At 41.3% G+C, this 16,401-nt stretch overlaps 1 protein-coding gene and 1 long non-coding RNA gene across 2 annotated transcripts in view; one reads left to right on the forward strand and one right to left on the reverse strand.

The window, feature by feature from the left end:
* Positions 1 to 4,023, forward strand: part of MORF4L2 (mortality factor 4 like 2) — a 12,726-nt gene extending 8,703 nt beyond the window's left edge. Inside the window, exons 3-4 of the mRNA XM_008583658.1 lie at positions 875 to 975; positions 2,465 to 4,023. Of these exons, the coding sequence (XP_008581880.1) occupies positions 2,489 to 3,355 (867 nt within the window). The 5' untranslated portion in view covers positions 875 to 975; positions 2,465 to 2,488 and the 3' untranslated portion in view covers positions 3,356 to 4,023. The remainder of the gene's footprint in view (positions 1 to 874; positions 976 to 2,464) is intronic.
* Positions 4,024 to 8,573: 4,550 nt separating this feature from the next.
* On the reverse strand, positions 8,574 to 13,086 carry LOC103599511. Its single transcript, XR_551297.1, has 3 exons — positions 12,908 to 13,086; positions 9,460 to 9,682; positions 8,574 to 8,708 (listed from the first exon to the last, which is right to left on the reverse strand). It is a non-coding gene; the product is annotated as an uncharacterized LOC103599511 (long non-coding RNA).
* Positions 13,087 to 16,401: the final 3,315 nt, after the last annotated feature.

A 16,401-nucleotide genomic window follows, 5' to 3' on the forward strand; every position in this document is an offset into this window, starting at 1 on the left:
CTGTATGTGGGATCCGAACCCTCGGCGGGAGCGCCTCCGCGCTTCCCAAGCAGCGCACTAGTGCAGTGCGCCACCGGGCCGGCCCTAGTCTAGCATTTTTAATCACTGATTTCCCCCTCAGGTTCCCTGATACCTGCCCACATAGTCTTAAAGGCTAGGGATTGGCTGATGGGCTTTTTCAGTGGGTGAAAATTGTACTTACCAGTGAAACCTGATTTAAGGTTGGTCCACCATCATCCTTTTGTCAGAGGTTACCCTATTTTAACAGGCTGGTATTTATCTGTCTAGATATTTTGCTGTGCATTTATATACATGTTTAAAACAGAAATGAGATCACACTATAAGAACTGTGAGACTGATGATTATTTCTTTACCTGTGCTGTTTAAACATTTTTCCATGTCAGTATTTGAACCTCTGTTTAATTCATTTGAGTGTTCTTCTGTAGTGTGCATACATAATTTATATTACCATCTCCCTATTGAAGAATCTGTAGGTGTTTCCACCTCTGTATTACAAACATCACTGCAGTGAACATCTTTGTATCCATGTTCACATGTGCAAGGTATTGTGCTAGCTGTTCAGCCATACAGCATTTATGAAATTCTTATAAAGGCCTATGAATGTTAGGGATAATTTGCCACATTCCATAGATGAGAAAAAGAGGCTAAGAGAGTTTACACATCTTGTCCAAAGTCTCACAATTTGTAAATGGCAGAGGCTAATTGAAGTAGAGGTCTGTCTAACGGCAGAACTCATGTATTTTCTCTGATACTACAGTTGTGAACCACATATTTATAAATTAATTTTTTAAATTTTTCTTAGATGATTTCACAAAAGTTCATCTTCATTGCAGATACCTGCTTTCCTTTCTAGGTGTGTCTCCCACTTCATCCTTCCAGACCATCCCAGAAGATCTGTAAGATTCCATTTGGGAAATCACTAAGAGTTCTTAGAAGGGAAAGAAGGAAGATTGTGTAAGTCAATGGAGTTGTTTCATCTGTCACACAATAAGAATATAGAATACTACCCCCTGTTGCATTTTACACTGCTGGTTATCCCTTTCCCTTCTTGAAACTCTCAACTTCTTAGGCTTCCAAAATAACATTTTCCTGATTATCCTATGGCTGCTCTGACCATTTTTGTTTCATTTGTAGTCTCTTTCTCTGCTCACCCCTTAAATATCTTTCTTCCTCAGGTTTTCCAGAATTCCCTGCTTGAAATTCTCCCTCTGTTCTCCCTGAATGATTTCACTGATTTTCATAGTGTCCGCTACCTGCTATAGGATGATTCCTCTCAGATCTCCATTTCTGGCTCTTAAGTTCTCACCTAAGCTTTAAAGTCCTGTGTTTAACTGCACATCTCACATGCAGTAAGTCCAGTACTGAGCTTCTTTTTCCTCTAATCCATTTCCTTCTCCGTAGATGCAGTCTTTATTTGGTGATAATACTAATGATCTAATCACGCATCCTCAAAACCTGGCAGTCACTGACTCCTCCCTCACCAATTTTTCACCTCCTCCAATAGTGATCACGGAAGGTGGTGGCATGTACCGTTTCTTATCTGCTCCCAAAATATTCCATGCCTATAACTATCATTGTACTAATCTTGTTGTTTTATAATTGTCACTTTAGATATTTGAATCCTTAGCACCTACCACAGTACCTGTCCCAAAGCAGATGGGCAGTAATGTATGATGACTACCTGAATAGATTAATGAATGGATGAATTGCCTATGTTCTATCACTTTATTGCTAATTCCAAACTAACCCTTAAAAAATCAGTGCTTTTGGAGGCTGGCTGGTTAGCCCAGTTGGTTAAAGCGCAGTCTTGTAACACCAAGGTCAAGCAAGGGTTTGGTTTCTGGTACCGGCCAGCTGCCAAAAAAAAAAAGAAATCAGTGCTTTTATTAATTTATTTATTACCCAGGTTTGAAATGGCAGAACCCCCTTTGACTCCCCCTTCTCTTTCAGTTACTCTATTCTCCAATGTAAGTTCTGTATTCTTCAGTTTGTCTTGACTCTTATCAGCCTAGTTCAGGCCTACCTGGACTTATACAAGAACCTTTACTGTTACTCATTTTGCCTCCAGTCAAGTAAATTAATCTTTCTCATTTCTTTCATATTATCATTCCTACTGTTCAAAAGTTGTGAATTTCAACTCCACTCCCTTTTATAGTTTCTATTCCGTCTTTCTCTAAAATTACATTCCTGTCTTTTGAGTTGCATCAAAAAAACTAATTTATGGGCAGGTCTGATGAGTGGTTGGGTGGGGCGAGAGTAGTGGGTAATAGTGAGAATTAGAGACAGGGAAGAGGTAGAAAGACACTTATAAGTGGTCCTGAAATAGGATTTGAAATCCAAATTCCTAGAGAGGTAGCACGTTTTGTGCCCTAATGGGGCTTTATGAAGTATAGTTAAAGGTTGCCATAGAAAACAACCAAATAAAATACTTTATATATTACAGTGGTTGAAATAAAAGCAGGGTTGAATGAGTTCCAGAAAGCAGGGTTCTCAAACTCGTGGACAACAACCTGCAGAAGAAGACAACTTCAAGAAACCAACTAGAAGCAACATGCAGAGAAGTAAGATGAGAGGGGCCTCCTCAGGAAAGAAGACAGCAGGTCCACAGCAGAAGAATCTTGAACCGGCTCTCCCAGGAAGATGGGGAGGTCGCTCTGCGGAGAACCCCCCTTCAGGATCCATGAGGAAGACAAGAAAGAACAAACAGAAGACTCCTGGAAATGGAGATGGTGGCAGTACCAGTGAAGCACCTCAGCCCCCTCGGAAGAAAAGGGCCCGTGCAGACCCCACTGTTGAAAGCGAAGATGCGTTTAAGAATAGAATGGAAGTTAAAGTGAAGATTCCTGAAGAATTAAAACCATGGCTTGTTGAGGACTGGGACTTAGTTACCAGGCAGAAGCAGCTCTTTCAACTCCCTGCTAAGAAAAATGTAGATGCCATTTTGGAAGAGTACGCAAATTGTAAGAAATCGCAGGGAAATGTCGATAATAAGGAATATGCGGTTAATGAAGTTGTGGCAGGAATAAAAGAATATTTCAACGTGATGTTGGGCACTCAGCTGCTCTACAAATTTGAGAGGCCCCAGTATGCTGAAATCCTCTTGGCTCACCCTGATGCACCAATGTCCCAGGTTTATGGAGCGCCACACCTACTGAGATTATTTGTAAGAATTGGAGCAATGTTGGCATATACGCCCCTTGATGAGAAGAGCCTTGCATTATTGTTGGGCTATTTGCATGATTTCTTAAAATATCTGGCAAAGAATTCCGCCTCTCTCTTTACTGCCAGTGATTACAAAGTGGCTTCTGCTGAGTACCACCGCAAAGCCCTGTGAGGGTCTCCTGACCACTCACTGTTACATTTAGTATCTGTAAACATATTTGGTTCTTAAGTCTTTTTCTTGTATGATTGATGTTCTTTAAAATTGTTAATGTATAACAGGGCTTCTGTTTCAGTTTGTTTTCTGTTCTGTTTCAAACAAACAGAAAATAAAAGGAGTGCAAGCTCCTTTTCTCATTTCAAAGTTGCTGCCAGTGTATACAGTAATTAGACAAAGAAGAAAAATTAAGTAGAACATTTTATTGCCTAGTTGAAAACATTGCTTGAATGCTGGTGGTTCTTTCCCTTTGACACTACACAATTTTCTAATATGTGTTAATGCTACATGACAAAACGCCCTGATTCCTAGTGCCAAAGGTTCAACTTAATGTATATACCCGAAAACCCATGCATTTGTGCTCCTTTTTTTTTTTTATGGTGCTTGAAGTAAAACAGCCCATCCTCTCTGCAAGTCCATCTATGTTGTTCCTTAGGTATTCTATCTTTGCTCAAATTGTTGAAGGATGGTGATTTGTTTCATTGTTTTTGTATTTGAGTCTAATGCACGTTCTAACATGATAGCGGCAATGCATTATTGTGTAGCCACGGTTTTCTGGAAAAGTTGATATTTTAGGAATTGTATTTCAGATCTCAAATAAAATTTGTTTCTAAATTTCAAAGCAAGTAATTTGCAGTGTGCCTTTAATGTTACTGAGGCTGACAAACTCAACAGACTCAGGAAAAATCAAGGAAAGATCGAGGTGGTATGGAAGTGGGGTTTTTTTTATTTTTCTTAACTCCATGTCCCCCCATTCACAATACAGTAGCAGGGCCTGGGCTGAGGTGCATATGGGGTGGGTTTACTCTTGCCTCTTCTTTCTATACAATCAGTGTAAGAACACACCAGGAGGCCTCATAAAGTTCTGACTTCAAGCGAAAAAATTAAAAAATTCCTTTTCCTGTTGGGTGTGGCAGCCAGGAGTATGCCCTGTCAGGCCATTTCCTGTCCTCTCCCCTCTCAGTGTGGCCTCTTAGGGTGCTGCTTGTAAGAGGCAGTTTTGTTCCTGATGTTTCTTGCCCCTATGAATCTGGCTGGAACATTTAGTGGTTTCTATAACAGACCCTTACACTTATGCAGAGCTTTGCTCTTTCCCATTAGAGGAAACGTGGGTAGCCATCTTAGGTATTACATCTATCAGAAATACATGTAGATTTTGGGGCAAGGATGGCAAACTTCCCTAGTTCCAGCGCAGATGTCACGTTCCACCTGTTAATAATTCCTTGGACATAACATTGGGAATCCTAGGGTAGAGGATCTGTGGAGGAGAGAGATGGTGTTGGATGTCTATGCTTACAAATCCATATTACATGAAAATTTCCCAGTTATTAAACCAAGTTTTTTTATGACTTTTTCACATCTTCAGCAAAAAAAAAGTATTCTGTGGTTATTGTAGAAATTTTTAGAAATACAGTAAGAACAAATATGGAAATAATCACATATAATCCTACTGAATCGTTCAGGATCCCAGCAAGAAATAAGTGGGACTCAAAATGGATGATTTGAAGAATATTTAATAAGGAATTTTTTTCTAAGTTGTCAACAGAGTGGTAGGGTCGTGGTGTGTATCAGTCAGCTCGGGTTGGCATAACAAAGTGCCATAGCATGGGTGGCTTAAACAACAAATTTATTATCTCACAGTTCTGGAGGCTGGGAAATCAGATCAAAATGGCAGAGTTAGTTTCTCTGAGGCCTCTCTCTTTGGCTTGTACATGGCCATTTCCTCTCTCTATCTTCACATGGTCTTTTTCTCTGTACCTGTGTCCTAATCTCTTGTAAGGACGCCAGTCATTGGATTAGGGCCCACCCCAGCGACCTCATTTTAACTTAATTTGTCTGTAAAGACCCTGTTTCCAAATACAGATCCATTCTTAAGTACTGGGCATTAGGATTTCAACATATGAATTTTGGGGGTATGCAGTTCAGCCCGTAAAATGGTGTTACTACCCCAAGGCAAAGCAGAGTAGGAGGAAAGGGAGGAAGAAGAGGGGGAGGGGTTACTGGAATAGTATACAACTTTGTGGAAAGGGCCACCTGACAGCAGCTATGATCTTCAGGATGCAGTCAGCTCACAGCGACCCTGAATACAGAGTAGTAGAAATGAGGGGGAATAAATACCTGACCTCCTCACTTTTCCCTTCTGTCTGCTTCTGAGTATTTCCTTTTGGCCAAACTGGAAGCCAGAGGGCAAGGAAGACCTTCGATGTTATCTATATTGGTAAGCCTGGGGGACATAGAGCTGGGAGGAAAGTGAATGGGCGGGGGGACAAATGGGAGATATCTAGCACATACATACCTGAAATAACCATAGCTAATACTTTGCCATATATTCTTAGAATTATGCATATGCACATATATTTGCAATAAAGATCACTCTTTTTTTTTTTTTTTTTTTTTTTTTTTTTTTTTTACAAAATTGGGAGCCAACTATACATATGGTTCTTTAAGTATTTTTCTCCCCAAACTGATACACAAAGGAAGTTCAAGCCTAATAAAATCAGTTTATTCTTAAATGATAATGAAAATAAAATAGAAGAAATCTGAAAAGAAAATAAAGGAGTTGCAACATAAAAATAATACTCTTTAAAACAGTTTATTTGAAGCACCAAAATAGATCAGAGAAACAGAATAGAAATACCTGTCTATGTGTGTATGTATTTATTGCATATGTTAGAGGGAACATTTGAATTAGTAGTGAAAGAATGGGATAGTCAAAAAATGGGAGAGTCAAGAAACATTTGGAGAAAATACTTGGGAGGAATGTTAGATTTATTTTGCATTATAATTTATTCAAAAGTACATCCCAAATGGATTAAAGATTTACATTTCATAAATGAAATCGTAGAATGCCTGCCTGAAATGAAGGAGATTTTGTAATCTTGGCTCAGGGATGACCTTTCTAAATATTAGATTATTGGCAGGATGCCTATGGGAAAAGTTGGATAAATTTGAATATGTGAGTATTTAACTTTATAATAGAACAACATAAAGAATGTTCTTAGGTATGCAGCACACAAGAACAGAATAATCATATACAAATATATAACATACAAAAAAGACAAACAGTGTTTTTAAAACATTTTTTTTAAATTTTACAACTTATAAGAGACTAGGGAAATAGGCCATAGATTCGAATAGGCTAATTTTAAAAAGAAGTGCAAATTGCAAGTAAAATAGGTTCATATACCCTCGACATGAACACTTAAAAATTAATGAAATATATCCTACCACTACTTTCACTCCTTCTTGGAATCAGTGCTTGGATTAGGTAAGTTATTTACCTGAACATACTTTTAGGTATCCCGTCAGTATATTTATCAAACAGTAGTAGAAATCCAGGCTGGCTGCACTATGACCATCACACCATTGTGAGATGTCTAGACTCAACATATGTCAATTATTCCTCTTCAAATTCTAGTCTGTTGGTTAAGGAGTCCACAGAGAGGGGGAGTGGCAGTAGAAGGGACCAGTGAAAAGAAGATGGGTTTTGTTGATAATTCCATGCATCCTATTGATTACTGTACCTAATTATCAGATCTCTAATTCTGGTGCTTAGAACATAGAAGTTGCTCAATAAATGTGTATTCAATGAAGACAGTACTTCTTAGATTTTGTGTCTTAGTGAATTCTTCATTTAGATAAGTAAATTCCTGGTGTTAGATGGCTTAAATGATTCAAGTTTTGCATTGGTGATTGATGGGTGACCAGATGGGCAGGCTTGGAGACCTCTCATCCTCGTGTCCTCTGCGGGATCTAGGGCCTGGCCAACTAGATGAATTCTTAAGAAGGACTCCTGTCCCATTCAGAGGAAACTTGTGAAATAGCTTATGATATTCATGAGACACTCCAAAAAAAGATGAGGATTTGTTATTGAAAATTTAAATAGGAGGCCTACTAAACATGCTTGAGCATTTAAGAAATATCACATTTTCAAATTGCCTTTACTTTTTTTTTTGGTGACTGGGCAGTATGGGATTGAAACCCTTGACCTTGGTGTTACAACACCGTGCTCTAACCAGCTGAGCTAACTGGCCAGCCTCAAATTGCCTTTAAATAAACATAAATATGACCCTCATATCCAACCTAGCATGCTGGTGGAAAGTCTCTACTTCAGTTATTTTTGGGTTTCCCCATCTCCATTAGTTGTACAACCATCCTATGGTCTTATCAAGCACCAAAGCCTGAAGAGATCCCTGCTGTCATCATCTGTCCACACTGGTTAGGGATGAGATGCTCATTTACTGAACTGGCAAGGTATCTTCAGATCCCTTGTCCTTGCTGCTTCCATCCAACCCTCTGCGTAGGGGAATCTTTGGCAAAACTATGTGCCCAGCTTCTCCAGGCCTACTACAGGGTCTTCCTTGAGTCCTGATGTGGAAATGCTCATGTCTCTGCTACTGAAAGGACCTACGAACTCTGACCTTTCTTCTATCGCTGCCCTCAAATGCCCTCCATTTCCATATAGGGACATCTGGCTTGATATCATCAATGAATGTAATCCTTTTCAAAATATAAGAAAAACCACTGGCTTCAAGCTGCTTCTACTGCCAGCTCTGCCACAAACCTCCCTCTCCTAGATTTCTGCTGTAAATGTGAGAGAAAAATATAAGGAGAACCCAACACACATGTTAATATCTCAATGACTGATAGGTTTTTTTTTGTTGTTGTTATTGTTTGTCCTTTTTGAGACCGGCCGCACCGCGCTCAGCCAGTGAGCGCACCGGCCATCCCTATATAGGATCCGAACCCGGGGCGGGAGCGCTGCTGGCTCCCAGTGCTGCACTCTCCCGAGTGCGCCACGGGCTCGGCTCTCAATGACTGATAGTTTAATATTTTCCAGGTAAAGTCATAGGTAGTTACTTTTTATTTTAGCTGATTTCTACTTATTTCAGTTTTTAAAATATGTCAGGAATATTCAGGAGAGGCCTAAAGTACGTTATTGGGCCCTAAAGTGGGCCGTCCTATTGATTTTAAAAGGCCGTCAATTATAATAAGCGGAGCCAAATTCTTACTTGAGTCTATTGATTTAGCTAGTTTAAACTACACAGATGATGTAGTTTCATCTACCCAGATGGCTAGACAGCTTCCCTTCGAAAATTGAAGGGTAGTTTTAAGAGTATATTTACCCCCATGACATTCAACACCTAGCTAACATGATGGTTCCATTAAAAATAGCTATTATAATAATTTTCTTTTTATTATCATAGGTATTGTCATCAACATAAATAATCCTGTTTTCCATTTACAGGAATGTATATGGATTGGTATGGAAGCATGTTGTGAAATAACTCACGTGCCATTCATAAAACACCTAAAAAGGAAAGAAGGTAGCCATTAGATATAGTCTTGCCTAAGGCAAATTTCTGGCGTGGAATAAATGCTCAAAAATGATAATTCTCCTTTCTCCCTTCCCAAAAGGCAAGAGTGAAGAATATATTCCTAAGATCTGTAGTTCTCAACCTGAGGTCCCCAGACTCTTAAACAGTGGGTCTTTAAAGGGTCTTTAAAGATACCATTAAGAATTGAAGAGCTCTCTTCTTTTCTCCCCTCCCCTCCCCTCCCCTTCTCTCCCCTCTCCTCCCCTTCTCTCCCCTCCCCTCCCCTCCGCTCTCCTCTTCTTTCTTCCTTTTTTCTTTCTAATTCATATATATAGATATAGATATAAATAGATAGATAGATAGATATATCAGGCAAATACTAAGCAGAAGAAGGCTGGTGTAGCAAAAATTAATGCAAAAATAGTAGTAGTATTCATCCATAGGAGCATGGCACATCACAAACACCAAGCCAAATAAACGTAGTCAATATATTGAATAAGAACTACTGGTAAGATATAGTCAAAATGAAATTTTTGCCTAATACTGTACTGTTAAAATTAAGTTTTTCCCAGGACCCCTGGCTTTGCTGTTCACTCTAAAGAACTGTACAGTCACTTTAAGTCACAAATTGAGCCTCAATCCAGTGATTAGAATTTAGAGTCCTAAATAATAAAGGGTCCCTGAATTTGATTTAGAGTTAAACCTTCTCTGTTCAGCTAGTACAAACTTCAGATGACCTCCCACCTTTGAGGGAATGGATGTGCTTGGTTTCTTCTCTTTGCCCAGCCTTCTTCCTCAGCTTGCTAATTTTGACTTCAGGTCTTCGGTTAGAGTGAAGGGAAGGAGTAGGGGGGAAGGGAGCAGAAAATTCTTTACTGGTTGCATAGTAAGTTGGCTTCATTCTCTCTGGATCTAGCTGATGTTTAAAGCTGACTCTTTCTGATCAGAGGCTCCCTTACTGCAACTCCTGTATCAAGAGTAAAACATTCTATTGCTTTTTTACCTTCAGCTCTGGGTTTTCCAGCTATCCACTCCATACAGTTTCCCTGTGGAATTCATAGCACCCCGAAACACTTATCTTTGGCAGGCCTGAGTATCAAGCCGCTTGCCCTCCTTCATGGTCAATTTCTGGTATGCAGGAAACACCCATAAATCTTTAGCCCCCAACCGATTGGAAGTACAGACGGATCACAACAGTCACCTCTCCTTTGCTCCCACCATCACCACAGCCACATCATCACCACAGCCACATTCTCTAGCCAGTAAGATTTCTCATGCTGGAGTTAAGTACTGTGCATCCAAACTCCAGGAGGTGTATATCAAGTTCCAAGGGGTCCAGTTGAACCCATGGGGTGAAGGGGGGAGCACCCCAATTCTTCCACCTTGGAAACCCATTCCAGAGAAACCTTCCTCACAAAAATTCCCACTCCATATCTCCTCTCATGACCCTTTTAATTCTCCTTGTGGGCTTTAGATTTGCTTGGTTATTTCCTTTGAAAACCTGGCTTTAATCTCATATCCATTATATTTTGATGCCTAAGAGGAAACTTATAATTTAACATCCTGTCATGCAAATTCAAACCAATCATTTCTCCAGTCCTGTAAGGTCGTCATCTGAAGTTTATAAAAAAAAAAAAAAAATTAAGGTAGAGTGGGCGAGAGTATGGGCTTTGGAGTATAACAGACTTGGATTAGAATTGAAGTTCTGCAGTTTACTAGATTTAGGGCCTTGTAATATATACTCAACCTGAGTTCTGTTTCTTCTTTGTTTAAGGGAAATACTGCTACCTACCTCACAAGATAGTTAGGAGAATTAAAGAGAGAACCAACCTAGAACACCAAACTCAGCAATCTGGCTCTTAGTGATCACTCAAGTAAATGTTAGATCCCTTCCTACTCTGCCTTGTCCCTTCTTTGAAAGTCATGCCTTTGACATACTGTTCTATAGAGTATTTGGAAATGTAACAATAAGAAGGGGAAAACACAGGTAAGATCTCCAGTGCCATTTTTGTATTCCAAAATGAGTTGTCTGATGAATACATATAGGAAAAGGAGCAGTATTGGGCCAGCCTGTGGCTCACTCGGTAGAGTGCGGTGCTGATAACACCAAGGCCACAGGTTCGGATCCCATATAGGGATGGCCGGTTCGCTCACTGGCTGAGCGTGGTGCTGACAACACCAAGTCGAGGGTTAAGATCCCCTTACCGGTCATCTTTTAAAAAAAAAAAAAAAAAGAAAAGGAGCAGTATTATAATACTGTTTTCATTTTGGGAGTTACCCACCCAATGGGTTGAAACTAGGGGACAGCAGTCATCATGCTATTTAACTGTTTCATGTGTTTTCCTGAACTTTAATTTTAGCTTCTAGGTTGAAAATCAATAAAGTGTATATACTTAGAGCTCCAGAACTTTAGAATGAAAGCTCCAGTGCCAAACTCACTAATAGCTACATTTCCTGGTAAGATCTTTTCCCCCTTCTCTGACTTTATCTATCAACGATGGTAAAAACAGCTGATATTTATTGCTTACTATGAGTTGACACTAAGTGGCCTATATAATAATTCATGTAAACCTCACAACAACCCTAAGAGGAACTGATGTGATTATCCCTATTTTACAAAAAGGGCACAGAGGCCAATAACACACAGCTAACAGTAGCTAACCTGGGATTTGAACCCAGTTAGTAACTACTCTTAACTACTCTTAGCTACTGTACTATCCTGCCTCTCTGAAAAATAGTATGGCTATGGAGAAATGTGAACTTGATATCTCATCTGTGAAAGCACCTTGACCCTGTATCATCAGTTCAGACCCTCCTAGAAGCTGATGCCAAGACAAGATTAGACATACTAGAGATTTACTGGGTAAACACCTATGATAGATAAAGGGGGGAGGAGCAAGAGAAGATGGGTAGAGCCTTCAGACTGATGCATATCTCACATCTATGAAAAAAGAGGGAAGGAAGGAACATTAAGCAGGAAGAACCTGAGACTTCAGTGGATTAATGAGAAAGTCTGCAGCAGGCCAATGAGGAGTACAAGCAACGATTAAAGGAAAGATTAAAGATTCAAGCAGAAATGGCCCAGCTCTAATAGCCCAGCTGTGCTCAGTCATGGTGTGGGGGCAGTCTGGGAAAAGCATGACCTTAGCATGAATCATGGTAGAGCCAGTGACTGTTCCATTGCAGTCATCTACATGCCTTCTGCTGACTGGGGCCTGAACATTTTGCAGGGACCCCTGAGCCTGATCCCTTCTACCCAGCCCCAACAGGAGCACTCCCACTTATGCACTGTCTCCTAAGAGCTGGGGAATCCTGGTTAGCAGAGGGCTCTCTCTCCAGGGTCCTGGACCCTCAATTCTTTCTGCTCTGGAGTTAGACAGGAAAGTTACTGTGTGGACATGTAACTGAAATACCAGCTTTCTGGGTGGAGCTGGGGAGGTGCCCAAAGAAGCAGGCTCTAAATGCTGTTGACCCTCCACCATCAATGCCTTAAAAAGCATCTCCACACCAATTCACAGCTTGACTGCCCTAGCTCCCAAGTCGTGGACTGGGCCTGAAGTTCATGGGGGCATTTAGACAGGAGGTGACTCCTCTTTTCTCCTGAGTTGTAGGACCACGTGTCTTTGCAATCTGTCTTTACCTGGGGTCTCCTGTCCTTCTGGACCTGGGCTGACTCAGACCTCATGCACTGCACCAGGCAGGCACAGAGCTAAAGTCGTCAGAGAACCATCTAAACAGGCCAGGGCACATCCTAGGCCCTTTTGGGAGTCTGAGAAAGATGAATAGGAGAGGAATGAGTGAGGTCTTATCTGCCGTCTAACCCCATTTTTGCCTAAATTGTTTTGGAGGATACTTCGCTGGACTCTGAGAGAAGGTTCTGCCTCTTCTGCTTCAACCCCAAGTTACCTGATTAGACCCAGTTCAGACATCTGCTTGCCCAAAGATTATCCCAACAGATGTTTCAGTTAGGAAGCTTTGGGGTATTACCATCTCCCCTACAAAACCTTCCCCCAAAGAGAAAGGGAACATGAGTGAAAGGCAAAGTGCTCTGACCTGCAATGGGACAGTCGTCCTCCACCAGGCATGTCTGTCTAGGACAGCCAGGCCATCAACCCAGGAGGGCCTGCTGCCTGGTGCCGGCTGGGGCACAGAAACCAGAGGCAGACCCACCCGAAATCGAAGGCAGACCCACCTGGAGAGGAGTGTGGCCCGGGTGAGCCCTTCCACATCCTGCCTGAGCATCACCTCTCTGAGTTCCAGGGGGATGGATTTATCCTGTGTTGTAAAACTGGCACGGTGAACCCCTGGAACCTTATCTCACTCCAGCGGGAATTCCCGTCTGATCAATGTCCATCAGGCTGCCACAACCTTGAAGAACTGTCTTGGAGACATGAAGAAGTCCCAAAATGGTATCACAGAGAAAACAAAAAGCAAAGGGCACATTTATTCTTGCTTTGCTTCATAGAAGCTTCATTTTCTTGTATTTTTCTTGTCAGTTTTTCTGTAGGATCATGTTTTGTTTTAGTGCTGTAGAAAGGCATTCCTCCCTTGAAGTCTTATATTTTCTTACAGTTTATTTTACTCGCTTTATACTTTACACTTTCTCTACACAAAAATCTATACTTCTAGTCCATTATCTCCGCTTGACCCTTGCTGTTAGGTGAGGCCATATGATTAGTTTTGAACAATCATCTGTGAACAGCAGTGACATGTTACTTCTAAACTAACATGTAGTGGATGAGAGATTTCCATTACTCTCTTCCCCTGCCACAGTGATCAGCGACATTCCAGATTGTGGAGCCTGTCAGCCTGAGTGCCAGAGAGGATACGGGGAGCATAGCCCCTTTAACCCTGACCTTTACCAACACGTGTTGGGCATTTATTGTGAGCTAGAAATAAACCTTTGCTATGTGAAGCCACTGCGGTTTTTTCCAAAAGGAATGGGGAGGCGGGGCAGGGGTTGTAGGAAATGCAGTTTCAGAAAGCATCTGCTACGGCATCTATCCGCCCCCACCCCGGGGTAGCTACAGGCAGTAGCCTGCAGGGATCCGGGTGCTTACCTTTCTTTCTCTATCTTTCGATCGGCACGCCCACATCCTCCGCAGTAGGAAGCTGGCACCCACTCAGGCTTCCCACTCACCAACACCCCCTCTCCGCAGCCCCCAGCGTTCCCGTTTGCCCTCCATTTTCTGAGTTAAAATGGATAGAGGGAGTTGCTTTAGTGTGGAAATTGCGGTATGTGATCCGCTGCGGTGTTCGTTTACCATTCTTGCATTCCAGAGGTTTGCAGGTTGTTCCCACCCTCACACGGCCTTGCAGGGAGCCAGGGCATTCTTCTTTCCCTCCCCCTCCTCCCTCTTTCGCTGTGCCAAAAGTAAGCTTGCTTTTGATGCAATAGGAAACTGGTACCCAAACCCGACCGCCACCCCCTTCCCATATCCCTCCCCCAAGCCCACTGGAGATTTATTTATTTTATTTATTTATTTTTTTGGCCCTAAAATAGATTGAAGTAGAGACAGGAAAATGGTGTAGACAATACAGTCCTGGACACACTGTGGTCTCCGCCTAGCCTTCGGATATCCCCATTCGAACCTCCTCAGGCTTTAGTCTCCTTCTTTTCTGTCTAGTGGCCAGAAACGCGCCAGCCTGCCTCCAAGGCAACAGGGAGATGGTGCTCAGGAGGGAAATTGGGCTCAGACTATACACTGACTTAAATTCACGTCAGACCTTTGTCCAGCAAAGCCCACAGCCCATATTAACAGTGAGCTCGAGTCCCCAATTAACCCTCCCAGCAGCACTCCGGCAGTAGCCGGGTCGCCCCTCCTCGCCCCTCACTTGACATTATTACTACTTATGTCCTTGCCAGAGACACTAAAAGTATGTCGTCTCCCTGGAATTTGTTTGCCTTTCTCCTACTATCAGGGATGATCACTCTTGGGGTTAATCGATCATGTCTCCTTTTTTTTCTCTCCTGTTCCCTAAACTCTCCACCTCCTCTCTCCCAAGACTTTAAGGTCTACCACTCCCTTGCAGTCCTGTCCAGACACTGAAATTGGGTTCAGGAAATGAGGCTGGGAGTGAGAGTGAGAGATTTTTACTGGTTCTTTTTAATATTTGTTCTGTTCCTTATGGTTATTATTATTATTATCATTACTGCTATTACTATCAGCCTACATCCTGCTTGTCATTAGAAAATAGAAAAGAGCTTTGTATTTTAATTTGGGAAGCAGGAGGTGGATTCAAGTGCGCTTGTGGGTAAGCAAATAACCCAGCCACCTGTTTTCACTGCTCAGTGATAAAACAAATATAGATCCTCCAGGCAGCCACAATCTTGGATGTTTGAAATGTACAGAGCAGCTGGAGGCTCCCCCTGTGAGCGGACCCTGTGTGTGTGTGTGTGTGTGTGTGTGTGTGTGGCTTTTCCGTGAAGAAGTCAGCCACTGAGGTCACATAACCCCACACTACAAAGTGATTTTTAGATTTTTAGATTTTAAAAGCTGGTCACAATGTTCAGGTCTTCAAAAACTTTATTAACCCAACCTCCACAATTGCTATATTTCCCAGTTTTCTATCACATGCACATTCCTATTAACTCCAATTGCAACCAAAAAGCTGTTACTTGGCTGGCTGGTTAGGTCAGATGGTTAGAGTGCCACCTAGTAACACCAAAGTCAAGCGTTCAGATCCTCATGCCAACCAGCCACAGGGCCAGAAATATACAATTTGTAGGACTCTCTTTAACGAAAATGATATTTAAAAGGTATGGGCAATGCAGGCAACTAAGTGCAAAGGTTAATATTTATTTAGAATGAGAAATCACAACAAATGCAAAATTTGAACAGCTGACATAAAAAAATTCCAATTTCCGGAAAAATGATATTTTCTTAATTAACTGCCTGGCACACCTCTATAGTGTTTATTTTACCCCCTACAATTTTTGGCTGCAAACTCTTTGATCCTCTCTTCATATGGCTTTTTTTTTTTTTGCTGGCCTGTATAGGGATCAGGACCTTTGCCCTTGGTGTTACCAGCACCACATTCTAGCTAAGTGAGCTAACCAGCCAGCCATATGGCATTTTTGTAATAACATTTTCCCTAAAGAAAATAAAAAGATAATGTAATCTTTTCTTTGGCATGGTTAATCAATTTTTTATTGTTGTTGATAAAAAATACTTTCAGCTTTTCAACTCATCATTGGCGATGGGTATGTTTTTAGTATTGTCAAACTTGAAGAAACTGCTGTCAAACTTCTGTCAAGTTTCTTTCTTACATAGGTTTAAAATTTCAGAGCATTTCAGGTTTTCTTGTGTAGATACTCATCTTAAATATTCTTAATGACACACACAAACCAGTTTGAAGCCAATGTCTTTATTGTAGTAGTGTATTTTGAGTTTGAGTAGTGTATTTTGAGTATTTTAGTCAGTGTCAGTATTTCATACTAGATGACCAAGAAATTAATATGAACCTATGTAGATGTGATTGTGGAAAGCCACAGGCATGGTTGTTGTAAGAAAAAGGCCAGAAGTCCATTTTTGATAAATCATATGGTATTTATTGGACAGGGATGGGAGCTAAGACTAAAAAATATCTTGGAATCAGGTGGGAAGTGGGAAATAGTATCAAATACTGGCAAGAGGCTTATGATAGACCACCATGCTTTCAAACTGAAGTATAAGGTTTGTTGAT

This window comes from Galeopterus variegatus, unplaced genomic scaffold (genome assembly GCF_000696425.1).
Source record: "Galeopterus variegatus unplaced genomic scaffold, G_variegatus-3.0.2 Scaffold2991, whole genome shotgun sequence".
Lineage (NCBI taxonomy): Eukaryota > Metazoa > Chordata > Mammalia > Dermoptera > Cynocephalidae > Galeopterus > Galeopterus variegatus.